This window comes from Aspergillus campestris (genome assembly GCF_002847485.1).
Source record: "Aspergillus campestris IBT 28561 chromosome Unknown P168scaffold_11, whole genome shotgun sequence".
NCBI classification, from domain to species: Eukaryota; Fungi; Ascomycota; class Eurotiomycetes; order Eurotiales; family Aspergillaceae; genus Aspergillus; species Aspergillus campestris.
The window spans coordinates 968,468-994,377 of record NW_020194346.1 but is presented as its reverse complement, the minus strand read 5'-3'; the positions used below and the strand labels follow the sequence as shown (position 1 = coordinate 994,377).

At 41.2% G+C, this 25,910-nt stretch overlaps 3 protein-coding genes across 3 annotated transcripts; 1 reads left to right on the top strand and 2 right to left on the bottom strand.

Annotated features, from left to right (window-relative positions):
* Positions 1-168: 168 nt before the first annotated feature.
* On the bottom strand, positions 169-1,405 carry P168DRAFT_312747 (exosome non-catalytic core subunit RRP42; the record flags this gene model as incomplete). The annotated part of the gene is made up of 2 exons (XM_024839600.1): positions 827-1,405; positions 169-753 (listed from the first exon to the last, which is right to left on the bottom strand). Exons 1-2 carry the CDS (start codon positions 1,370-1,372, stop codon positions 169-171), a joined length of 1,131 nt encoding a protein of 376 aa, XP_024690239.1. The 5' UTR covers positions 1,373-1,405.
* Positions 1,406-2,240: 835 nt separating this feature from the next.
* On the bottom strand, positions 2,241-4,657 carry P168DRAFT_299207 (serine/threonine-protein kinase; the record flags this gene model as incomplete). Its single annotated transcript, XM_024838317.1, has 3 exons — positions 2,241-4,056; positions 4,089-4,411; positions 4,487-4,657. The coding sequence occupies 3 exons, from the start codon at positions 4,655-4,657 to the stop codon at positions 2,241-2,243; spliced, it is 2,310 nt and encodes a 769-aa protein (XP_024690238.1).
* A 4,073-nt stretch (positions 4,658-8,730) lies between these two features.
* On the top strand, positions 8,731-9,539 carry P168DRAFT_53600 (uncharacterized protein). The gene is made up of 3 exons (XM_024841993.1): positions 8,731-8,865; positions 8,999-9,147; positions 9,209-9,539. Exons 1-3 carry the CDS (start codon positions 8,834-8,836, stop codon positions 9,373-9,375), a joined length of 348 nt encoding a protein of 115 aa, XP_024690237.1. The 5' UTR covers positions 8,731-8,833; the 3' UTR covers positions 9,376-9,539.
* The last annotated feature ends 16,371 nt before the right edge of the window (positions 9,540-25,910 follow it).

Genomic DNA, 25,910 nt, shown 5'->3' with positions numbered 1-25,910 from the left:
ACTCGCCCGCGCAGGTAGACTAGACCAGACTAGACTACCGCGCTCGCATCGCGGACATACGGCGAGCCCTGCATACCCACTCAACTCAACTCAAGTAAGTCAAGTAAGTCAAGTCACTCGCTCAACCAAGCGATAAAATAAGGATATCCCTCCTTCTCAACAAAAGACTCACCCCACCTGCACACCCTCCAACCCCTCGAGCACCTCCTCCCCCACACCCCCCCTCTGCAGCACTAGCTTCGCCATGCGTGCAATCGTACTCCGCTTGACGCCTCCTCTCCGCGGGCGCCACACACCAGGGACTTCGCCCGACTCTGTCGCACCTCCTCCAGTGGCTGCACCTCCCGTAGCAGCGTTCTCCGCATTCGGAACACCCGGCTGCGTTAACCGCGACGGGGGATCCACCGTGCGGATAGATAGTAATTTCAGACCGTCTGAGCCATCATTGCGCGTGACCGACACAGCGAGGACGGTGTCCGCGACGGCGATTTCCTCCCTGTTCGGATCGAAGATGACGTTTTCGCCGACTGCAATGACGAGCAGCGTGACAGGGGGGCGCACTTGCTGCTGTTTGAGCGAGGGGGTCGCAGAGCGCGGATACAGATACTCCGCGGCGTTCCAATCGTCGTCGAAAAACGGATCCTCCTCGCCTTGCGATTTCAATTTCGGTAGTTTCGTCGAGAGAAGCGCGAGGTGTGTCGTTAAAGAGAGAAGCGGGAGGGGATAGGAAAGAGGTTGCGAGAGGAGTAGAACCTTATACCCGTTAGCACACCCACAAACCCATCAAAGCATAAAACAGCAACGCAAGGAAAAAAGGACGACATACATCAATATACAACCTCCAATGCCACCTCCTATTAATAACCAACCTAGCCTTCAACCCCCCCGTCATCCCCCCACCACTCCCCTTCGCATCAGAAACACTCTCCACAAGCGGCTCGCGCATCATCTCCGCCAAAAAAACCGGCAACGCATCATCGTCCCGAAACCCCGGAATCTCAATCGACATCTGCACCCACGAGCCATGACCCTGCCCGGGCGCCTGTCCATCCCCACCAGCTACCCCCTCACCATCATGATCACCGGCCGCAGCAGCGGCGGCCGTCGTATCCGACCCCAGAACAGTTTTCTCAACCTCAGCCTTGACGCCCACGACGGCCTGCGTCCCGTCCGCGAAGCCGACCCGCGCGCTGCCGTTCGCGCCGGGCAGGACGTCCGTTTCGGCGGCGAGGGGCCGGAACTGTGTGGCGGAGCGGCCGTCGGGGCGGATGGGGGCGTTGGGGAGGGAGAGGGATGTGTAGAGGTAGGAGAGCTCTGCTGGGGAGAGGTGCGGGGTTTGGGAGGCGGAGGAGGCTTGGCGTTGGGCGGACATCTTTCTTGTCTCGTTCCAACTGTGTTGGCAGTGGGATTTAAAGTGGTTTGGAGGGAGAGAAATTGAGGAATTCTTTTGATAATGATGGTGATGGCTTGATTGGGAAATTCTGCGGGCGGGCCGGGGTTGTTCCGTTTTTGGATTTTATTATCTGCTATCTACTATCTATCTATCTACTCCGTACTATCTACTCCCTATGGTCCATGCTAGACAAAATACTTATTATAAATGAAAGAAACTGATTGAACGTTATTGAGTATAAATATATGTATCAATTAATATATGCAAGCGTATCCGCCGATAACTATATTACAAGTACTAGAGTAGGTATTTTATATCCCAGACCATCCGCCAGTGGTCTCCCAGTAAACGAAACAACAAGATTGTACAGGGAAAGAAGAAATTTTGTGCAAAGGAATGAAGCCCGGGGGAATAAGTCAATGCTGAAGAATGAGAGAGCGACGCAAGGAAAAAGGATGGTAACGATTTGGACAAATTCGGGGTATGCACGTGCAGATATATATAGATGAAGGAAAGGAGCTGCGACTGGCGCGCTGGTAAAGGGATGAGGGTGGTATCAGTGAATCAGGGAATGTGCAAAAGGAGAGACAAACACTGCATGCCGAAAAAACAGGTGCGAGGCCGGGTAGATCTATTGTTGGCCTTTGGGGTATGAAAGCAAGAAGACGCGATACCGCCCTATAAAAGGGATGATAAACAAGAACGCAGCCCACATAAGAAAGAAAACACAGATAACACAGTATAGGACACCAGATCCGTACGCCTTGGTGAAAATCGCCAGACCACCGAGTGATGTGTAAATGGCAGAAGAATGTGAAACAGATAGTCGACACGAAAACGAGACTGACTACCGATAGGTAGGACCAGCCAGCAGGTGGGAGGGGGCCGGGTGCGCCCAATCCCCTTCCTCGTAGGGCGGCGTGGGCCACTGACGATTGGGGTAGGTCGCCTTCTCGTCCCGCCGGCAGGGCGTCGTATCCTGGCCGAACGAGACGCCGTCACACCGCGCTGACGGGGAGGGAGTGGGGTACGGGCTCGGCAGGGTCCGCGAGCTGTCGTTTGGCATGGGCTGCCGGCTGTAGTTGGACGAGCCGTCCGAGGAGTTCTGCGTCTGCGCCAGGCGCTTGGCCGCCTTGCTCGTCGAGTGCAGCACCTCGTCGAGCAGCTCGTCCTCCTCCTCGGGGGTCTCGTACCGGTGCACGGGGTGGGTGGACATCTGCATGGCACGTCGCGTGCGGCTCGAGAGGGGCGCACTCGTGCTGCTGGTCGACACCGGGCTATCGCCCATGGAGCGAATGGATCCGTGGGGCATCGACTGGCGCTTGCCACCTTCGATCGTCGTGGTGATCGAGACGGGCACGTTGCCGAGCGCCGTCGAATCCAGGGAGCACCTCACCCCCTGCAGGGCCTTATCCAGCTCCGAGAGATCGTTCTGCTTGGCGTCGGACCCACTGGCGGAATCCAGGGCGAGCGACGACCGGTTCGACCACGGCATGCAGCCGGCATTGCCCTCCGCCTCTTCCCCCGACGAATGCGCCTGGTTGCGGCCGGACAGTCGGCGAGCGCGTTTGCGGAGGTGGGAGAAGAAGCTTTCCCGCTGGCCGGAGCCCGGGGTGTTGTGGGCGCCACCGTTGAGCATGCGCTCAGCTTCCTGTCGGTGGGTGTCGGCGTAATGATTGCCGTGCGAGTTGACCGAGAGCTGTCGCCCGATCTTCTTGCTCTTCCCGTCGCCCGCGGTGAGCGAAGAGTTCGCCTGCGCCGTGACAGCGTTCGACAGCGGCGAGACGGGGCGGATAGAGGGCAGAATGGGCATGGGGGCGCCGTTGGCCCACGTGGCCCGCTTCTGTGGTGCGGGCCGGGTGGTGGTGGTGGTCGTCGTCGTCGTCGTCGTGTGGGCCTCGGACGGCACATTGTAGGAGACGACGGGCTGCTGCTTGGGCGGCTGATCAATGTCCATGGCGGTCGTGGTGTTCTCGGTCTTCCCGATCAGCGAGCGGCGGAACCAGGACGGCTTCGACGAGAGACCGGGGGCGTCGGGCAGGTCGCGGGTCGGCGACTTGAACACCTTCTCGGAGTGCTTCCGGCTCACCAGACGAGCGGTGGACGACCGCGGGCGCAAGGGATCCACCGCATCCGCAAAGTACTCGTGGTTCAAGGCCTGCTTGGAGGTCGGGCGGTGCTTGGGGTCCCACATGAGACACCAGGTGACGAAATGGCTCAAGGCCGGGGACCACTGGGGCGAGGGGAGGATGCTCTCCATCGCGTGCGGCGCCATCTTGGGGAAGGTGAAGCCCAGCTTCTGGGCCAGACGGGAGCCATCGCGCCATTCACCGCCGCCGATCTTGGCGCCCGACTTGCTGTACCAGTTGCCCGGGCTGCCCATGATCTCGCAGACGCGCCAGACCTGGTCGACCTCGTTCCCGCCGGGGAAGAGGGGCTTCAGGGTGGCAATCTCGACGGCCATGGCACCGACGGCCCACATGTCGACGGGGGCCGAGTACTGTCCGGCGCGGAGGAGGACCTCCGGTGCTCGGTACCATCGGGTCGAGACGTAGGTGGTGTAGGGGAGTTTGGAGTGGGTTTCGCGCGCCAGACCGAAGTCGGCAATCTTCACGGTGTAGGTGGGCGGGGTGGAGGGAGGGGTGACGAGGTTGGAGTAGCGGCTGAAGGCGGAGTCGTTGGGGCGGAGGTCGACACCAGGATGTTCTCGGGCTTGATATCTCGGTGAAAGAAGCGGTGGGCATGGATGTGATCGAGACCGGACAAGATCTGAAAGAGGATGTTCTTGACGTGCTTGCCCTCGAGGCACTTGTGGTCGCGGGCCTTCATCAACTGGTAGAGGTTTCCATCCATGTACTCCATGGCGATGTGCAGTTTGCGGGAGAGGGGGTCGAGGAAGATGTCCAGCGCGGGGACGAGGTGGGGATGGGAGGGGATGGTACGGAGGAAGATGACTTCCCGCAGCTCCAGACACGGGGTCAGCGAGTCGAAGGTCTTCTTCATTGTTTTGATAGCAACCTGAGAGGTGGAGTCAGCCCAATGTTCTTTGTTCCTGTTCCCATATCCGCAGCGGAGCCCGTTCCCGCGACTTACCATGGTTCCGCGTCGTGCGATGTTCGAGCCAGCGGTTCGTACTCGAGCGACGGCCACGCTCCCGAAGCTGCCATCTCCCACCTCCTTCATGACCTCGAATCGATCTTCGAGCGAGGACACTGAGGTGGGAGCGGTGCTCCGGGTGGGAGAGGGTTCAAAGGTGACGGTCATGATGACGCTCCTTTTCTTTCTTTCGTTTCCTTCTTTCGTCTGTGATGATCTCTGCCTGCAGATAAACTAAGAAAAGACCGGAGTCGGCAGGGAGGAAGAAGAGGAGACTCTTCCAGTGGAACTCGGAAGGGAGAGGTGATTAGATGAGGCCAGTGGTCATCATTCGACGTGTTTAGCGAAGGGGATGATTCCAGGATGAGGCGTGAGGGTAGGTCTATCCCATGGATGGACGGCAGATGTGGACGGTAGATGTGGAGGGGACGAAGTGGGATGAGGGAGGAGGAGGAGAAGGAGGGGTGTGATCGATTAGATGTGCGAAGTCGAATGTATAAAAGAATGAAAGGAGGGGGAAGGGGGCAGTCATGTAGGAATGGGAGATCTGGAAGCAAGATGGAAGACCCAAGAGAATGGACGGGGATCACTGGCGGAGTGATAGATAGGAGCGGGCCCTCTCCGGTGGGAACTGACGAAAGGGTATAAACGAAAGGATGATCGGGAAGGGTCAGAGGAGGAGTAAATTAGCAACCCCTGACGCGGTGACAGCTTGTGGTGCTAGAGAGCTCCAATTCGGGGCCGTGGAGACTGAAGAAAAAAGAAGCGGTCGACGGATGGAGTAGGGGGAGAGGGAAAAAAAAAAGAGGAGTTTAGGAGGAGCTTAGGAGGAGTTGATGATGCCGATCCCACAGGAAATAGTCACAGTGAAATCCCGTCACAAGGAAATCCCACCGATTGAGGGGTTTTAAGCCTGGTTGATATCCTGTTGTTGGAACGGTTTAAGAAGTCGATACGGAGTAATTGGGAAAGAAATAAGGAAGAATAACTCGAAGTAAATCAATGGATAGAGAAAAGCAAAGAAAAGAATGGTCAGGTTGGACAAATGAAAGAAATAAAATGATGAATAAAAATAAAACAATCAATAACCAGGTTGAAAAGAGGAGGTTGAGAGAGAGACAATCAAATCAGATGGAGGAAAAATAAAACAAAATATTCCAAAGGATAAAAGAAAATCACATAAAAGGACAGAAAAGAAAAAGAAAAGAGGGACAATTGGAGAGTGAAAGAACGAATAAACAGGAGGTGAGAGTGAGTTGGATGAGAGAGGGAGAAAACAGTGGAGGAGAGATGGACCGATGGAGAGGATACTAGGAATGTATTGCGCTGTACAGGACATGCATAGATTACCATTTACCAAGATAATGTCACTAATTAAGTACGAAAATGGGTAAATAACATGTATCATACAAACAGTCCTCCCTGTGGTCGCTCCACCGTCTCCACACAAGCAAATCAAGATGATGCAAATTCCATGGATCCACTCCGTCTGGTCAACAAAGTCAATCCCAAACTATCAATAATAATATTAATCCTAAGAATAATAATCAAAGAACGACTCGAAAGGAGAGAGTCTATAATAGTATAGCGTTGAAACGGCCACTGTTCAACGGTAATAGTAGATGATGTCCAGAGTAAATATAGACACATCAAGGTCAATAAAGGTCACTATACTCCGTAGCGGAGATACGATCAATAGAATAGAATGATGATGGTACTTTCTCATGACTCGGTCTGATAATTATAGATCTCCATATCAAATCATCCATCCATGTGAGGCGGTCCCTCCCGTCCGCAATTGATCAGTCAGGAACACTTCATCGATGGGTCAACTGAACACATAATAGATTATATTATCTATATTATCTATATTATCCTGTATTATCATGTATTATACTATGATTTATAATATACTATAATATAATACTATATAATATCCTGATATCACATATAGCAGTACTCCTATATAGTATACACCACGGAGTCGGATAACAAGAATAGAACAATGTTATATTACAATACTGATTACAGTCGTGGCAGTGGGGGATCATCATTTCCAGTCTGAAGCTAGGTAGGAGTACTCGTCGTCCGTTCCATTTTGGCAACCGAATGGATCCATCCATCCCGAACCAGTAAAGTCCGTCTCCTCTCAATCCACCCGACTCGAACAATACCTACCTACTGAGTAAATGATTGCATCGCGTCCGGCTTGAACGACCTTTTTCCGGGCGTTAAATAATTCCACACGAATACATGTCGGTGGCCACTAGAGGTCGCGATTGATGATAGAGATCGGTGGACGTTGACCTCCAATTTCATCCTTTCATGCGCAAATCAGAAACGAACGAAACGAAAACAAAAGGATAAAGACGGATTGGCGCCTAAATCCAATCCTCCTCCTCATTCCATCCTCACTGCCACCCGTGCCAATCCTAGAGTACCTTGTTTATTACCGTTATTATAACTCGGTATTGTTAACATTCTTACCTGATTATAATATCTTTATTGGTAACTGTGCCGCCGGGGTTTGGAACGATGGCAAAAGAAAAAAAAACAATAGAGAAGAGAAAAAAAAAAAAAAAAAAAAAAAAACAAGAAAGCAAGTGGTCACTGGCCATGAAGAGTCCAAACCTTCCTGGCCCAGCCTTAATACACACACCCGACCCACTTGGCGTCGGCTTCTAGTGATCGTTAGACGGGCCCTAAACCCGGACAAGTCAGGGGGGACTTGAGTTTTGCGTGGTTTGACGTTGGTCAACTTGGTCAATTTGGTTGGGCCGCGGTGCGGACTCGCTGTCTGTAGTCTGTTCTGTATTCTGTCGCGTCGCGACTGCTGACTTGTTTGCTGCCTGAGGTCACCTGGACGCGTTGAAATACAGATCCTCCGTAAGAATAACAGCGATAAGACTGATGTCCCTGCTATTGTACCACGGATGTGACGTGTGAGTTCGTGTCAAGAGAAGTCCGACCGAAGGATGACACTCGACAAATGTGATGATCTCATCCTCTTCCTTCGTCTCCCCACCCCCTCTTTCCTCCCTCTTCCCCGGGGACAAGACACATGTCGCGATGGTTCTAGTCTTGGAGACTGTAAACACTACGGTGTAGGTTTTCCAGAGCGGATACAAACACCTCAGTCAGAAAGTAGAAACAGAAAAGGCGGTGGTTGTCCAGACCAAACTCGATCGGGAAAGAGTGCCGTGTGGATAGAAAGTGTCGGGAGATGGCGGTCACCGTTCATGCAAGTTTTTTCCAATCCGCAATAATGGGATCCCGAGGTGTTCGTCGGGTTTGGGTAATTATCCTTATTATTCTCATCGTAAGAAAATGGAAAATCCAACCCGACAGTGGCTGGGCCTGTCGTAGGAGTGGAGGATGACTGACCGCCAACATGACAAGCAACTACTGGTTATAGCCTGGAGAAAAACAGTTCACCGTTCTTTACATTCCATCAATGAGGCCACGCCATTCGTCTGGTGATGCGAATTCTTCCATTGGATTGACATTGTTTCCCCTCCGCTTCATTCTCGCTTCATACTCCATTCATCCTCCATTCATCCTCGCTCCATCCTCCGCTGCATGCCACCTCCAACAATGCAAATAGAGGGGTTTGATCGCCCCGCTGGAATTCTACGTGGCATGCAGAGGGGGGGGGGGGGGGGGGGGGGGGGGGGGGTGGCTGGAAACACCTTCATCTCTCGAGGGACCGAGGAAGTATGTCCCGCAATTAAACCATCGTTGCACGGAAACCGCCAGAGTTTCACTGTTCATTTTGATACATGTTTATAACTCATTTACCTCTTTGTTTATTATGTCAAAGAGGATCAAAATTATCCTGGAGCTTAATAGGTACCACTAACCCCAGTACCTCGATATAACTACCCAGTATATGTTACAGCCCGAGGACACCAAAAGGGAAACATGTGTAAGCCAAGGAAAACACACCACACCACACCTCTTGATCAGGTGCAACAAATCCCCTGCATAGCCTTTCCAATGCTTGTCTGGAAATGGCCACTGTCCTCCTCCAGAACAATACACCAGTGCACTGATCGACTGCAGGTCACTCAACATATGTATGATGTATGTAGGCAGGCAGGTCGGTATGCACCGCCGCCCATCCATGCGGCATGCCATGCACCCATGCACCACCGGCTGATCGACCCTTGTTCTTTTCTGTCCCAGGAAATTAATTCATCTCGGGATGTCAGCCCAGAATGGAAGGGACAAAAAAGCAAACTATAATACTTAGATTAATATTAACTGCAGTCTCCCCGTCGAGAAAATGAGGTCAAAGCAAGAACCAAAGGAAGAAAGCTGAAATCTCAAAACGAGACAATATGTATGCGACCTGCATACCCGATGACCCATCAATTGTACGGCGTCCTCTGTCCATCAACATGTCAATCAACCCAAATCTGTTCCATCTTGCAGACAGATGGGTCGATCGTTGGATGGGCCCTAGTTCCTTCAACGTAATCCCAAGCAAGGCATTAATAGTTACTACAGCGACAACCTAACTAAATCTTTGACCATTTTTTTCTTTTCTTTTTTTTTCTCCCTGTACATCACTCCATCACTCCACCTGCCCGAAAGATCGACCCATTTCCTCCCGCCAGCGTCTCGGCGCGACTGTGGCGACTGGCGAGTCGTCGACGGTATCCTCCGACTAAAATCAACGGACTAACCTCGCAACGTCTTTTGCTAAGCCCGTTCCAGAAAGGAGTCAGAGACCGGACAGTGTTCTGACCTCCACAGCGACCCCGTCCATCGCAGTATGTCCTGACCGCAACGGAAAACACGGCTGTAGACTTCAACGAACGAGCGATATAGTGGGAAGTTGGAGAGATGCGAGTTTTGCGGTGTGTCGAGGATGTCGGAATTGATTCCCCGTACGATGGAGGCACTTACTCCAAGGGTCCAGCCACATGAGTTTTTCTCAGTAGGACTGGGTACTAAGTACGGAGAGTCAGTAGGTAGAAGGATGCACCATGGTAACGACCAAAAACAATGAGACAGATGTATCTAGTCCAACCGATCGGTCAAGTCTCATGTCGTCCGATCAATAATTGGATGTCTCGACTCTATTGCTTCTTCCCCGGGCGTTGCCGTGCGGCTGACTACCGCTGCATAGTCCATCTCCTCTCAAACTATCCGTGCTCCATTGTTACATACATATATGGGACAGACTATCTACGGATTATGTACGGGGTATGCACGGTTGTATGTGCAGCATGAAAAAAGAAAGCAAAATAGAAAAAATAAAAAGCCAAGATAGCTGGAGAAGGGGAGGCGGAACTCGATATATCACATCCTCCTCCGCCTGGATCACTTGCAGGGAGGGTTCTTTCGCCCGGTCCGGTGCTTAATACGATATAGATATGGATAACGTAATCCACTACCGAGCCGCTCACCCCCACCGAGCCGCTCACCTCTTCCAAAATACCCACATCTTTGATACTGAGGCTATTCAATCATCCATAATGCCACCAAAACAATAAAATTCATCAAAAGATTTGGTAGAGCAAGAGGGAAGGCTTTAACTTGCAATATCCACTATTAAAAACAACAAAATTTCAAGTCTTCGTCGTGTGACAGAGGTTTTTAATATGCCTTATTCTACTCTTCAGGATTGTTTGAAAGGTTACTAATATCACAAGAAATAACATGCAAATAGTCACAAACTATCCTATATTCAAGAGGAGGCTCTCATAGAATGGATAATATCCAGGGATACGCGTGGAGCAACACCTAGGCTATCTCATGTTAAGGAAATGGCTAATATTATTCTTTAAATAGATAATTCAACTATATTGTCAAGACCCTAGGATCCCTTCTTGCTTCTGCTGTACTAGTGTTGGTGACTTGGGTTGTTCAAGGTGAAGAGCGCCCTGTAGTCTTCCTATCAGCTATTAATAATAGGTTCTATACCCACCTGAGGCCTCACTAAGTGACTATGCTAACTATATTAATTAACAAGGTGACCTGATGATCTAAAGGTAACTTAATAAGTAATAAGAGAAGTAAGGCGTGTCAGGTATAAAAACCTGATTACTTAGATTAAATATAGACAAGTAAAAACTAGACTTAAAATATATACTCAGACTTAAGAGTATTATTAAATATAACTAATTAAACTATAGATATAAGTAAATAAATATTCTTATATATTCTTCTCTGGCTACTTTTATAATAATTTCTTTATAATTACTTCTAAAATTACTTTAATTATATATTTTTCTTAGTACCTATTTCTCTGACTACTCCCTGGGAGTAGGTATAGAGTAAATAATTATATTATATAGCTACTCCTTCACTTTATATTAGGAGTAGATAATTATATTATATAACTTATAATTATCTTTGTGCAAGAGTTCTAATCCTTATATTAATTAATTAATATCAGGCTTCTGCCTGGCTGTGCTATCTTTATAAGATATTAATCTTATTAGGTTTCTATAATATTACTTCTCTCTCTTCTAATATTTTATTCTTGAAACTTATAAAGATATATTTCTCTTTTATTATAGTTTCTTCTAAAGCCTATTAATCCTTTTTTCTTATACTAATATTATTATACTAGTAGATAATAACACTCAAAAGTATAATTATCTTTATTAATATAACTCTATTCTTGTCACTGGCTTTATTATTAATATTTCTTATAAATCTTATTCTTCTTGTGATATTAATTATATTATAAACTTAAAGAGTAAGAACTATGCTAAATATATATACCATGATTAGAAGTATATAAAGTAGTTATAGAGTAAATAAGAGTGAGAATCTCTTAAGAGGGATAGAAAGTATCTAGCTAATAATTTAATTAAAGCTAAAAAGTAATAGCTTGAATATTCTTAAAAAATATCACAAGTTATATCTAAGATCCTCTATTTAAGGAAATAAGAATAATTTCTAAAAGATTATAATAGCTAAATACTTGGCTATAACTCCTTTATTATAAAGTAACTTAATAATAAGAATCTTCTAAGTCCTGAGAATCTCTAAGAGCTAGATTATCTAGCTAATACTTAAGATAGTACTCAACTTATTATAATATCAGATATTTCTAGTTTTTCTTAGATAATAAATAATTCTTCTTTCTAGGCAAGTATTAATTTATTTACTAGTAATATTACTAAACTAGCTAGTAATAATTTATTAAATTCTTGATAAGCTCTCATATATTTTCTAAAATATTATATTCTTTTTATTTAATTAAGTAAAGTAATTTTTTACTAACTTGTTTATCTCTCAGGATTTTCTTAATTTTATATTTTTATTTAATACTTTTATTAATTTCTATATTTATTATAATTTAGCTTTCTTTTGGTGCTAGTTCTAATAATAAGACATGAAAGACTAGATATATATAATATATTAATTCTAGTAGCTTTAGCTAATAATTAACTATTTCTAATTTCTTTTTAATAATAAATAATCCTAATTTCTAGTGGTTAAGTTTCTGGCTTAGTTATTTAGTTTTAATATTTTTATAAAGTAGAAATATCTTTTCTCTCTCTTTTAGATTAAGCTCTTTTTTATAATACTTATTATAATAAATCACTGTCTTTATATTTATAAAATTAATATTTCTTACTAATTACTAGTATAATATTTTAAGTATCTTTATTACTCTTTTTATTTATTCTAATATAGTTTCCTTGTTCCTGGGTTTACTATATATCTTTAGATAATAATTATAATTTATATAAAATAATATCTCCTGCATGATTACGTGTGCTATATTATTATATATAAATTATACTATTAGTAGGTATTATTCCTAATTATTTTAATTATAATTAATATAATATTAAAGGTACTACTTAATAGTCTAGTTAGTTCTTTTTATTTAATTATTTGCTTGTGAGTGATATACTGTTATTAAGTAGTAATTAATTCTTATAATATCTATTAATAATTTCTAAAATTTTAATATAAAGAGCTTATCTTTATCTAATATAATCTTTTATAATATCTTATAATTAGTAATAATATAATATAATAGTATATAAGCTATGTCTTGTGCTGTTATAATACTTTTTATTAATATAAGCTAGATATATTTTATTAACTTATTTATAATAATAGTGATTATATCCTATTCTTAGGATTCTGGTAATAGTCTAATAAAGTTTATTATAATTTATTCTTATAGTTATTTTAGTATATCTAGTGACTATATCTTTTTATAAAGTTAGTATCTTACAGGCTTGTCTTGTATACAAGTATTATAATTTTAAATATAATCTTGTATAGTTTTTTGTATATTAGACTAATAATAATTCTAAGTAATTTATTTATATATTTTCTTAGTCCTAAAGTATTCTTAAAGTAATTTATTATAATATATCCTAATAATCTCTTATCTTATATAATAAGATATATAGATAAGTTTATATATATAAACTAATTTATCTTTATCTATAACTAATTTATTACTATCTACTAAGTTATTTAATATCTCTTAAATAATTTTATCTTTCTTTATTTTATAAATTAACTTATTTAATAAATTATTCTTAATCTCTATGATTCCTGCTAGCTATTAATAATTATATATTAATAATCTATCTTTATATTACTTAAGAATCACAGGTTTAATAATTTTATTCTTTAGCTTATAATCTAGTTATTAACTTAATATATTAGCTTAATTATTCTTACTATCTTTGTAATATTAGATTCTGAAATTATATTATAATAATATTTCTAATTATCTTGTCTGTCTCTATATTAACTTTTTAATTATTATAAAAAAGATAAGATTCTTATAATTTATTCTAATAATAACTTATTACTTTACTCCTTTAAGATAGACTTTTTATATTTTAAATATAATAATAATTACTAGTAATTTCTTATTATAAATATTATAGTTTAGTTTTACTTAGATTAATTTCCTTAAATAAAATATAACTAGTTTTAGCTTGCTATTATCTTCTAGTTAAGTTATTCTTATTCTAATAATATAATTTAAAGTATTTATCTTAATTATTATTTCTTTCTCTAGATTATATTATATCAGGACTAGTATAATAGTAAGTTAATATTTAATATTTTTAAATACTTTTTAATAATTATCTATCTAGTTAAAGTCTTTTATTTTTTTTATTAGATTAAAGAGTGGTCCTAGCTTATATATATAATAGTAGATAAATCTCCTGTAATAATTTACTAATCCTATAAATTATTATAATTTTTTAAGATTTCTTGATTATAACTAGTCCCTGATTACCTAAACTTTATTTTTATTAGTATAAATTCTTTTTATAAATATCTAGTATCTTAGAAAGTCTGTTTTTATAATATAAAATTTATATTTCTTTAATTTATATTATAGCTTGGTAATTTATAGCTTTTATAATACTTATTTAATATATATCTTGTGCTCTTCAAGATTTTTTAAAAAGATTAAAATATTATTAAGATATATAATAATAAATATATCTAGTAGTTCTTCTAGTACTTTATTAATAAATCTCTAAAATAATACTAGTATATTAGTAAGACTAAATAATATAATTAAATATTTATAATAGCTATATTTTAACTTGAATATTATTTTTTATTTATCTCCTTTAGTAATATATAGCTTATTATATATATTAGTAATATTAAGTTTTATAAAGATCTTAGCTCCCTTAAGCTTATCTTGTATTTCTATAATTAATAATAATATATATTTATTTTTAATTATAACTTAGTTAAGTAATTTATAATTTATATATAGTTATAAGCTTCTATTTTTTTTTAATATAAATAAGACATTATATCCTACTAGTAATTTTAATAGTTAAATTATTTCTTTTACTAGTTATTTTTTAATATATACTTGTAGTATCTGTGATTCTTTTTCTAATATTAGATAGATTTTTTTATATACTACTTATTTTCTATCTTTAATTAGAATAATATAGTCATGTATCTTATATTCTAGTAATTTAAGATTTTCAGGTTACTTAAATAGTTCCCTGAATCTTTTATAATCTTATAATATAATAATTTATCTTATTATTACTAATACTTATATCTTATTATTATTAATATTAAGTCTCTTATCTATAGATCTCTTAGTAACTTCTTCTAGTATTATAATTTTATAATAATTTATTACTATATCTAGTGCCTACTCTAGTAATATTATTAATTAATCTTAGTAACTTAGCTTTATTACTACTAATACTTATATTATATAATTATTATTAGATTTATTTTTAAATCTCTTAATTAATACTCAGGCTTCTTATTTTTAAATATATTATTAAGACTTAGATACTCCTGCTATCTGTTCTTATTTTAGATAATTATAATTTATAAATTAAAGATTATTTATCTTCTAATTAATTTCTAGATTATAATCCCTGAGTCATGGGATCCCTAATATTATATTATATTATTCTAATTATATCATGTTAAAGTTTATTTATTTAAAATAATTAAATATAACTATAGGAATTAGTCCTGATTTAACTATAAGATAATTTCCTAAGTTTTTACTATTTAGTCTTGTAATTAGTTTTAAGTTAACTTTTCTAATATCTTTAATACCTAGTTTTTATTAGAATTAAAGATTTATAAAATTACCTGTTACTCTAGAGTCAAGTATTACTTTAACTATTTATCTATATATTTATATAATAAACTTGATATAGATTCCCTATCCTATTATTATAATTTATTTTTTATTTTACTAATTTAGTACTTGCTTGTATAACAGGAGTTATAATAAGTAAGTATTAATAAACTTGTTATTATAGTATATTCTATACTTATTATTATAGTATTATATTTATATTATATATTTATAGTGTGAGTAATACAGGTAACTTCTATAAGAATATTATAGATTCTAATATAAGCATGTTATTTTCTATTTATTTATACTCTTTAGTATTTTTAGTAAGTATTCTAATACTGTTTTTTTTATGTTATATAGTTAGTAATATTTATTATAATATACTATTTATAGTAATTTCTTGTACTATGAGTGTGTCCTAAAATAGATATATAAGTATTATTTATAATTATAATATTTATATAGATTAGAATATTATTTATACTCAAGTTTCACAAGTTTATTATAATACTAGATATTATCTTTCTAATACTATATATATTATATTCCTGAATATTATATATACTTCTATTAATATATCTTTTATAATTTATTAGTTTTTTCCTAGTATTCTAGGTTCTAGTAGGTATAATCTCTAACTTTATTATAAATATTTATCTTAATAGCTCTATTAAGCTCTTTAATTCTATTAGTTATAATTAATTACTTTCTTAGCTTGACTAATACTTATATAATATCTTATATATTAGCTTCTTTGTAATATTCTTTTATAATTTTCTCTAGTTCTAGAGAATTTTAAGATATATTAGTCTTTAAGCTTAGTGTCAAGACCCTAGGATCCCTTCTCGCTTCTGCCGTCCTAGCGTTGGTGACTTGGGTTATTCGGGGTGAAGAGCGCCCTGCGGTCTTCCTATCAGTTATCGACGAGGGGTTCTGTACTAACCCGAGGCCTCACACAGTGGCCGTGCTACTGTATCGATCGACGAGTGACCCGATGGTCCAAAGGTGACTAATAAGCGATAAGAGAAGTAAGGTGTGTCAGGTACGAAAACCTGATCACTTAGGTTGAGTGTGGGCGAGTAGAAGCTAGACTTGAAATGTATACTCAGACTTGAGAGTGTTATTGAACGCGACTAACTAAACTGTAGATACAGGCGAATGAGTGTTCTTATATATCCTTCCTTGGCTACTCCCGTGGTGACTCCTTTGTGGTCACTTCCGGAGTCGCTCCAATTATGTGTTTCCCTTGGTGCCTACTCCTCCGGCTACTCCCTGGGGGTAGGCGTGGAGTAGGTGATCGCATCACGTAGCTACTCCTCTATCTCACGTTAGGAGTAGGTGATCGTATCACGTGACTCGTAGTCATCTTTGTGCAAGGGTTCCGATCCTTATGTCAATCGATTGGCGTCGGGCTTCTGCCTGGCTGTGCCGCCTTTCGTGGGGTATTAACCTCGTTGGGTTTCCGTAACATCACTCCCCCCTCTTCTAGCGTTTCGTCCTCGAAACTCATAAAGGTGCGTTTCCCCCTTGATCGTAGTTTCCGAAATCCATCGATCCTTTTCTTGTGCTGATGTCGTCATGCCAGTAGATAACGATACCCGAAAGCGTAACCGCCTTCGTCAATACAACTCTATTCTTGCCACTGGCTCCGTTATCGATATTCCTTGCGAATCCTGTTCTTCTCGTGGTGTTGACTGTGTCATGGACTCGAAGAGCAAGAACTGTGCCGAATGTACGCGTCGTGGACGGAAGTGTGTGAAGCAGTTGCATAGTGAACGAGAGTGGGAATCCCTCGAGAGGGATAGGAAGCGTCTGGCCGATGATTTGGTTAAAGCCGAAAAGCAATGGCTCGAATATTCTCAAAAAATGTCGCAAGTTATGTCCAAGATCCTCCGTTTGAGGAAGCAAGAACAATTTCTAAAAGATCGTGGTGGCCGGATGCTTGGCCATGACTCCTTTGTTATGGAGCAGCTTGATGATGAGGATCCTCTAAGTGCTGAGGATCTCCAAGAGCTGGATCGTCTGGCCGATGCCCAAGACGGTGCTCAACTTGCCGCGGTATCGGACATCCCTAGTTTTTCTCAGGCGATGAACGATCCTTCTTTCTGGGCGAGTGTCGATTTGTTTGCTGGTGGTATTGCCGAACCAGCTGGTGGCAGCCCGTCAAATTCTCGATAGGCTCCCATGTGTTTTCCGAGGTATCGTAACCTTTCCATTTGACCAAGTAAAGTGGTTTTCCGCTGACTCGTTTGTCTCTTAGGATTTTCTCGACTTCGTACTCTTGTTCGATGCTTTCGTCGATTTCCACATTTGTCGCGATTTGGCTTTCTTTCGGCGCTGGTTCCAATAATGAGACATGAAAGACTGGGTGTATGCGGCGCATTGATTCTGGTAGCTTTAGCCGATAATTGACTGTTCCCAATTTCTTTTCGATGATGAATGGTCCCAATTTTTGGTGGTCAAGTTTCTGACTTGGTCGTTTGGTTTTAATATTTCTGCGGAGCAGGAATACCTTTTCCCCCTCTTTTAGGTCAGGCCCTTCCTTGTGGTGTTTGTCGTAGTAAATCGCTGCCTTCATATTCATGAAGTCGATGTCTCTTGCCAATTGCTGGTGCAGTGTTTTGAGCGCCTTTGTTACTCCTTCCGCTTGTTCCGATACGGTTTCCTTGTTCCTGGGTTCGCCGTACATCTTTGGGTGGTAACCATGATTTGCATAGAATGGTGTCTCCTGCGTGGTTGCGTGTGCTGCGTTGTTGTACGCGAATTGTGCCATTGGTAGGTATTGTTCCCAATCGTTTTGTTCGTAGTTGATGTAATGTCGAAGGTACTGCTCAATGGTCTGGTTGGTTCTTTCTGTTTGACCGTTTGCTTGTGGGTGATATGCTGTTGTCAAGCGGTGATCAATCCCCATGATGTCTGTCAACGATTTCCAAAATTTTGACGTAAAGAGCTTATCTCTGTCCGACGTGATCTTCTGCGGCATCCCATGATTGGCGATGATGTGGTGCAGTAGCACGTAAGCCATGTCTTGTGCCGTCATTGTGCTCTTCGTTGGTACGAGCTGGATGTATTTTGTCAATCTGTCCGTGATGACAGTGATCATATCCCATCCTCGGGATTCTGGTAGTGGTCCAACAAAGTCCACCGTTATCCATTCCCATGGTCGTTTTGGTGCGTCCGGTGACTGCATCTTCCCATAGGGTTGGTGCCTCGCAGGCTTGTCCCGTATACAGGTATCACAATTTCGAATGTAACCCTGTACGGTTTTTCGCATGTTAGGCCAATAATAGTTCCGAGTGATTTGTTCACATGTTTTCTCGGTTCCGAAGTGTCCTTGAAGTGGTTCGTCGTGGTGCATTCTGATGATCTCTTGTCTCATACAGTAAGGTATGTAGATGAGTCCATGCATGTAGACTAATCCGTCTTCGTCTGTGACCAATTTGTCGCTGTCTGCTGAGTTGTTCAGCATCTCTTGAATGGTTTTGTCTTGTTTTGTTTCGTGGATCAACTTGTCCAATAGATCGTCCTTGATCTCCATGGTTCCTGCCAGTTGTTGATGGTTGTATGTCAATGATCCATCTTTATGTTGCTTGAGGATCGCAGGTTCGATGATTTTGTTCTTTAGCTCATAGTCCGGTCGTCGACTCAGCGCGTCGGCTTGGCCGTTCTCACTGCCTTTGCAATGTTGGATTCTGAAATCATACTGCGATAGTGTTTCTGACCATCTTGCCTGTCTCCGCGTCAACTCTTTGGTTGTCGTAAAGAAGGTAAGGTTCTTGTGGTCCGTTCTGACGATGACTTGTTGCTTTGCTCCTTCGAGGTAGACTCTCCATGTTTTGAATGCGGTGACGATTGCCAATAGTTCCTTGTCGTGGATGTCGTAGTTTAGTTCCGCTTGGATCAATTTCCTTGAATGGAACGCGACTGGTTTTGGCTTGCCGTCGTCTCCTGGTTGAGTCATTCTCATCCCGATAGCGTAGTCTGAAGCGTCTGTCTCAATCGTTGTTTCTTTCTCTGGGTCGTGTTGCATCAAGACTGGTGCAATGGTGAGTTGGTGTTTGATGTCTTCAAATGCTTTCTGACAGTCGTCTGTCCAGTTGAAGTCCTCTGTTTTCTTCATCAGGTTGAAGAGTGGTCCTAGCTTGTGCACGTAGTGATAGACAAATCTTCTGTAGTAGTTTACTAATCCCATGAATTGTTGTAGTTCTTTGAGATTTCTTGGTCGTGGCCAGTCCCTGACTGCCTGAACTTTGTTTTTGTCGGTATGGATTCCCTCCGTGGATATCCAATGTCCTAGAAAGTCTGTTTCTGTGACGTGGAACTCGCACTTCTTCAATTTGCATCGTAGTTTGGCGATTCGTAGCTTCCGTAGCACTTGTTTGACGTGTATCTTGTGTTCTTCGAGATTCTTCGAGAAGATAAGGATGTCGTCGAGGTATGCGATGACGAACGTATCCAGTAGTTCTCCTAGTACTTCATTGATGAATCTCTGAAATGATGCTGGTGCGTTGGTGAGACCGAATGGCATGACCAAATATTCATAGTGGCCATATTTTGATCTGAATGCCGTTTTCCATTCGTCTCCTTTAGCGATGCGTAGCCTATTGTATGCGTCGGTGATGTCGAGTTTCGTGAAGATCTTAGCTCCTTTGAGTTTGTCTTGTATTTCCGTGATTAATGGTAACGCGTGTCTGTCTTTGATCGTGACTTGGTTGAGTGGTCTGTAGTCCACACATAGTCGTAGGCTTCCATCTTTCTTTGGTACAAACAGGACGCCGTGTCCTGCCGGTGATTTTGATGGTCGAATTGTTCCTTTCGCTAGTTGTTCCTCAATGTACGCTCGTAGCGTTTGTGATTCCCTTTCTGACATTGGGTAGATTTTCCTGCATGCCACTTGCTTTCCTTCTTCGATTGGAATAGTGTGGTCGTGTGGCCCATGCTCTGGTAGTTCGGGGTTTTCGGGTTGCTCGAATAGTTCCCTGAATCTTCCGTAATCCTGCGGTACGACAATCTGTTCTGTTGCCGCTAATACTTGCACTTCGATGTTGCTGGTGTTGAGTCCCTCACCCGTAGGTCTCTCGGTGACTTCTCCCAGTGTCGTGATTTCACAATAGTTTGTCGCTGTGTCCGGTGCCCACCCCGGTAGTGTTATTAACCAATCTCGGTGACTTGGCTTTGTCGCTGCCAACACTCGTGTCGCATGGTCGTCGTTAGGTTCACCTCTAAACCTCTTAGCCGATACTCGGGCTCCTTGCTCCTGAGTATGCCGTTGGGACTCAGACACCCCTGTCGTCTGTCCTTGTTTTGGGCAATTGCAATTCGTAAACTGAAGACTGCCTGTCTTCCAGTTGATTTCTGGGTTGTGATCCCTGAGCCATGGGATCCCCAATACTATATCGTACCGTCCTAACCGTGTCACGTCGAAGTTTATTCGTTCGAAATGACCGAATACAACCATAGGAGTCGGTCCCGATTCGACTGTAAGGTGGTTTCCTAAGTTTTCACCGTTCAGTCCTGCGATAGGTTCTGGGTTGGCTTTTCTGATGCCTTCGATGCCCAGTTTCTGTTGGAATTGAGGGTCCATGAAGTTGCCCGTTGCTCCGGAGTCAAGCATCACTTTGGCTGCCTGTCCGTGCACTCGTGCAATAAACTTGATATGGGTTCCCCATCCTGTTGCTGCGATCTGTTTTTTGTTTCGCCAATTTGGTGCTCGCTCGTATGGCGGTAGTTGTGGTAGGTAAGTGCTGATGAACTTGTCGTCGTAGTGCGTCCTGCACTTGTCATCGTAGCACTGCATCCATGCCATGTATTTGTGGTGTGGGTGATGCGGGTAACTCCTACAAGAACACTGTAGGTCCCAACATGGGCACGTTGTTCCCCATCCATCCACGCTCTTTGGCATTTTTGGCGAGTATCCTGACGCTGCCTTTTCTGCGTCATGCAGTCGGCAATGTTTGTCGTAGCACACTATCCATGGTAGTTCCTTGTGCCGTGGGTGCGTCCTAAAATGGGCACATAAGCACCATTCATAGTCGCAGTATCCATGTGGGTTGGAACGTCGTTTGTGCTCGAGTTTCGCGAGTTCGTCATGGTACCAGGTGTTGTCTTTCTGACACTGCGCGCACCATGTTCCTGAATGTTGCGCGTGCTTCCATCGGTGTGTTTCCCATGATTCGTTGGTTTTTTCCCAGCATTCTAGGTTCCAGTGGGTGCAATCCCTGACCCTGCTGCGGATGTTTGCCTCGATGGCTCCGTTGAGCTCTTTGATTCTGTTGGTCACAATTGATTGCTTCCTTAGCTTGACCAATGCTCGTGCGACGTCCCGTGCGTCGGCTTCTTCGCAATATCCTTCTGCGGTTTTCTCTGGTTCTAGGGGATTTTGAGGTGTATCAGTCTCTAAGCTCAGCCTTGGGCCTCTCGCTTGAGTACCGAATTCTTCGTCGAGCGGATCGATATCGTCCCAGACTATACTAGGAAATTCGTCCTTTTCGACTGGCTCATTTGTGCTGATGGCTTTATCGGACCCATCCGTTCTTGCGTGGAATTTGTCGCTTCCGCTGTTGGACTCCACCGTCCCTTTCTCTTCGTTAGGATGGCTTTGATCCTCTATGTCGTAGTCGTTGTCGTCGCTCCACCAATGATCGCTTAGATCCGTGGGTTCGTTTGACCAATCGATTTCGTAGGTTGCGCATAATTTCTTGGCTGGTGGGTCCGCCTTGGACCTTTTGCCCTTATCGCTGTTCTGAGCACCTTTGGCTCCTTCACGGGTAGCCTTCAACTGCTTCCTTGGTTCCCTATTGTTGTTTTTCTGTTGTTGGCCCGATCGGCATTCCCTTGCCATGTGGCCTTGTTTTCCGCAATTGTAGCATGCTCTGTCGTTTCGACGTCGTTCCCTTTCTTCCTTAGGGATTTCTCGGTGTTGAGCTGCGTCTAGCTCCATTGGTTGTAGCCCATAAGGATCGCTGTATCCTTGGCTCTTTGGCTGCGCTTGTCGTTTATCATTGGCGTTGTACTGACTTGTTCTCTGGTTGCCTTGGTACCTGTTGCCTGACTGATTTTTGCGCCTAATGTTGAAGTCGAATAACTTGTTGTCGATCTTAACTGCTTGTTCGATCATCTTGCTGAGGGTTCCTGGCCGTTCCATCCAGATCAGTTTCTCTTGAACTTCTGGTTTGAGCCCTTCCTCGAATCGTGCAATATAGGTGTCGTCATCCCAATCCAACTGAGATATGACCTGCTGAAATTCTGAAGCATACTGGCTGACTGATTTGAACTGTCGTAGTCGCCACAATCTTCGTTCTGCGTTTCGAACCGCATCGATGTCCCCGAATGTCGTACGGAGTCGTTCCTTGAAGTTGTTATAGCTCTTGAACACTTCTTTGGTTTCGTCGCCTCGATCGTTTTCGGTGTTGTCCTGGAAGTCCCTGATGTAGGGTTCGAACCAATCGAACGCTGGACCCTTCAGGTACGTGGCGGCGAATACAATTTTGTCGGATTCGGCGGCGAGTCTCTCTCCGTTCATCTTCATGTACATGTCCATTTGCGTTAGGAATGCACGAAGCTTAGAACGAGTGCCGTCGAATGCCTCTGGTGGTTTAACCTTGACAGTGCGGGTCGCAAGTCGCCCCTCTAAGGTTGCGATATGCGCCTGCAGTTGCTCGATCATGCCAACGACATCTGCTGGGGTTGGTCCTGCGCTGGCGTCTCCCTGACTGCTTCCACTGCTAGTCCTAGGGGTTGGCGCGGCCGTTCTGTTGTTGTTTGACATGATGGTGTTTCGATTTGTTTTTAAGTTAACCCAAGACTCTACTCGTGCTAACTGGCGTTCAATGTGTCAAGACCCTAGGATCCCTTCTCGCTTCTGCCGTCCTAGCGTTGGTGACTTGGGTTATTCGGGGTGAAGAGCGCCCTGCGGTCTTCCTATCAGTTATCGACGAGGGGTTCTGTACTAACCCGAGGCCTCACACAGTGGCCGTGCTACTGTATCGATCGACGAGTGACCCGATGGTCCAAAGGTGACTAATAAGCGATAAGAGAAGTAAGGTGTGTCAGGTACGAAAACCTGATCACTTAGGTTGAGTGTGGGCGAGTAGAAGCTAGACTTGAAATGTATACTCAGACTTGAGAGTGTTATTGAACGCGACTAACTAAACTGTAGATACAGGCGAATGAGTGTTCTTATATATCCTTCCTTGGCTACTCCCGTGGTGACTCCTTTGTGGTCACTTCCGGAGTCGCTCCAATTATGTGTTTCCCTTGGTGCCTACTCCTCCGGCTACTCCCTGGGGGTAGGCGTGGAGTAGGTGATCGCATCACGTAGCTACTCCTCTATCTCACGTTAGGAGTAGGTGATCGTATCACGTGACTCGTAGTCATCTTTGTGCAAGGGTTCCGATCCTTATGTCAATCGATTGGCGTCGGGCTTCTGCCTGGCTGTGCCGCCTTTCGTGGGGTATTAACCTCGTTGGGTTTCCGTAACACTTAGTCTTAGGTCTCTTACTTAAGTATTAAATTCTTTATTAAGCAGATTAATATCATCCCAGATTATACTAGGAAATTTATTCTTTTTAACTAGCTTATTTATATTAATAGCTTTATTAGACTTATCTATTCTTATATAAAATTTATTACTTTTATTATTAGATTTTATTATTTCTTTTTTTTTATTAGAATAACTCTGATCCTTTATATTATAATTATTATTATTACTTTATTAATAATCACTTAGATTTATAGATTTATTTGACTAATTAATATTATAAGTTATATATAATTTCTTAGCTAGTAGGTCTGTCTTAGATCTCTTGCTCTTATTATTATTTTAAGTATCTTTAGCTTTTTTATAAATAGCTTTTAACTATTTTTATAATTTCTTATTATTATTTTTCTATTATTAGTCTGATTAATATTCTCTTGTTATATAGCCTTATTTTCTATAATTATAATATATTTTATTATTTTAATATTATTCCTTTTCTTTCTTAGAGATTTCTTAGTGTTAAGCTATATCTAGCTTTATTAGTTATAGCCTATAAGAATTACTATATTCTTGGCTCTTTAACTGTGCTTATTATTTATTATTAATATTATACTAGCTTATTTTCTAGTTACCTTAGTACCTGTTACCTGACTAATTCTTATACCTAATATTAAAGTTAAATAACTTATTATTAATCTTAATTACTTGTTTAATTATCTTACTAAGGGTTCCTGGCTATTTTATCTAGATTAGTTTCTCTTAAACCTCTGGTTTAAGCCCTTTCTTAAATTATATAATATAAGTATTATTATCCTAATCTAACTAAGATATGACCTGCTAAAATTCTAAAGTATACTAATTAATTAACTTAAATTATTATAGTTATTATAACTTTTATTTAATATTTTAAACTAAATTAATATCTCTAAATATTATATGAAGTTACTCTTTAAAGTTATTATAACTCTTAAACACTTCTTTTATTTTATTATCTTAATTATTTTTAGTATTATCCTGGAAGTCCCTAATATAAGATTTAAACTAATTAAATACTAGACTCTTTAGATATATAATAATAAATATAATTTTATTAGATTTAGTAGCAAGTCTCTCTCTGTTTATCTTTATATACATGTCTATTTATATTAGGAATATATAAAGCTTGGAATAAGTACTATTAAATATCTCTAGTAATTTAATCTTAATAGTATAGGTTATAAGTTATCTCTCTAAGATTATAATATATGCCTGTAATTACTTGATTATACTAATAATATTTATTAAAGTTAGTCCTTTGCTAGTATCTTCTTAACTACTTCTACTACTAGTCCTAAGAATTAGTATAGCTATTCTGTTATTATTTAATATAATAATATTTTAGTTTATTTTAAGTTAATCTAAGATTTTACTTATATTAACTAGTATTTAATATATCAAGACCCTAGGATCCCTTCTTACTTTTATTATACTAGTATTAGTGACTTAGGTTATTTAAGGTAAAGAGCACCCTATAATCTTCTTATTAGCTATTAATAATAGGTTCTGTACCTACCTGAGGCCTTACTAAGTAGCTATACTAATTATATTAATTAATAAGGTGACCTGATAGTCTAAAGGTAACTTAATAAGTAATAAGAGAAGTAAGACATGTCAGATATAAAAACCTAATTACTTAGATTAAGTATAAGTAAGTAGAAACTAGACTTGAAATATATACTCAGACTTGAGAGTATTATTAAATATAACTAACTAAATTATAGATATAAGTAAATAAGTATTCTTATATATTCTTTCCTAGCTACTCTTGTAGTAACTTCTTTATAATTACTTCTAGAATTACTTTAATTATATATTTCTCTTAGTACCTACTTCTCTGGCTACTCTCTAGGGATAGGTATAAAGTAGATAATTATATTATATAGCTACTCCTTCACTTCATGTTAGGAGTAGGTAATTATATTATATGACTTATAGTTATCTTTATGCAAGGGTTCTAATTCTTATGTTAATTAATTAGCATCAGGCTTCTGCCTGGCTGTGCCGCCTTTGTGGGGTATTAACCTCATTGGGTTTCCGTAACATATATATACGCCTGTCAGTCATAATTAGATATTAAAACTTATTAAATACTATCTAGAGATTAAAAGCTGCTTTGTAAGAAGATATAATTACTAGCAGGCTAAATATGAAAATCCTGAGATTATAAAGAAGTGGTTTATATAGCTGTAAGATATTTGGATGCAGCATGGTATCCTAGATAAGGATATCTTTAATTTTAATGAAACTGGCTTTATAATGGGTCTAATTACTACTATAAAAGTAGTTACTAGATCAGAGATATTTAGAAAGCCTTATCTTAT

What these genes read in the sequence shown, in the direction of transcription:
- P168DRAFT_53600 (XM_024841993.1), top strand. Translation starts at nt 8,834, where the DNA reads ATGCGACCTGCATACCCGATGACCCATCAATT. An exon ending in TACCCGATGACCCATCAATT is followed by an intron (nt 8,866 to 8,998) that starts GTACGGCGTCCT and finishes TAGTTACTACAG; the next exon opens with CGACAACCTAACTAAATCTT. An exon ending in CGACTGGCGAGTCGTCGACG is followed by an intron (nt 9,148 to 9,208) that starts GTATCCTCCGAC and finishes AGCCCGTTCCAG; the next exon opens with AAAGGAGTCAGAGACCGGAC.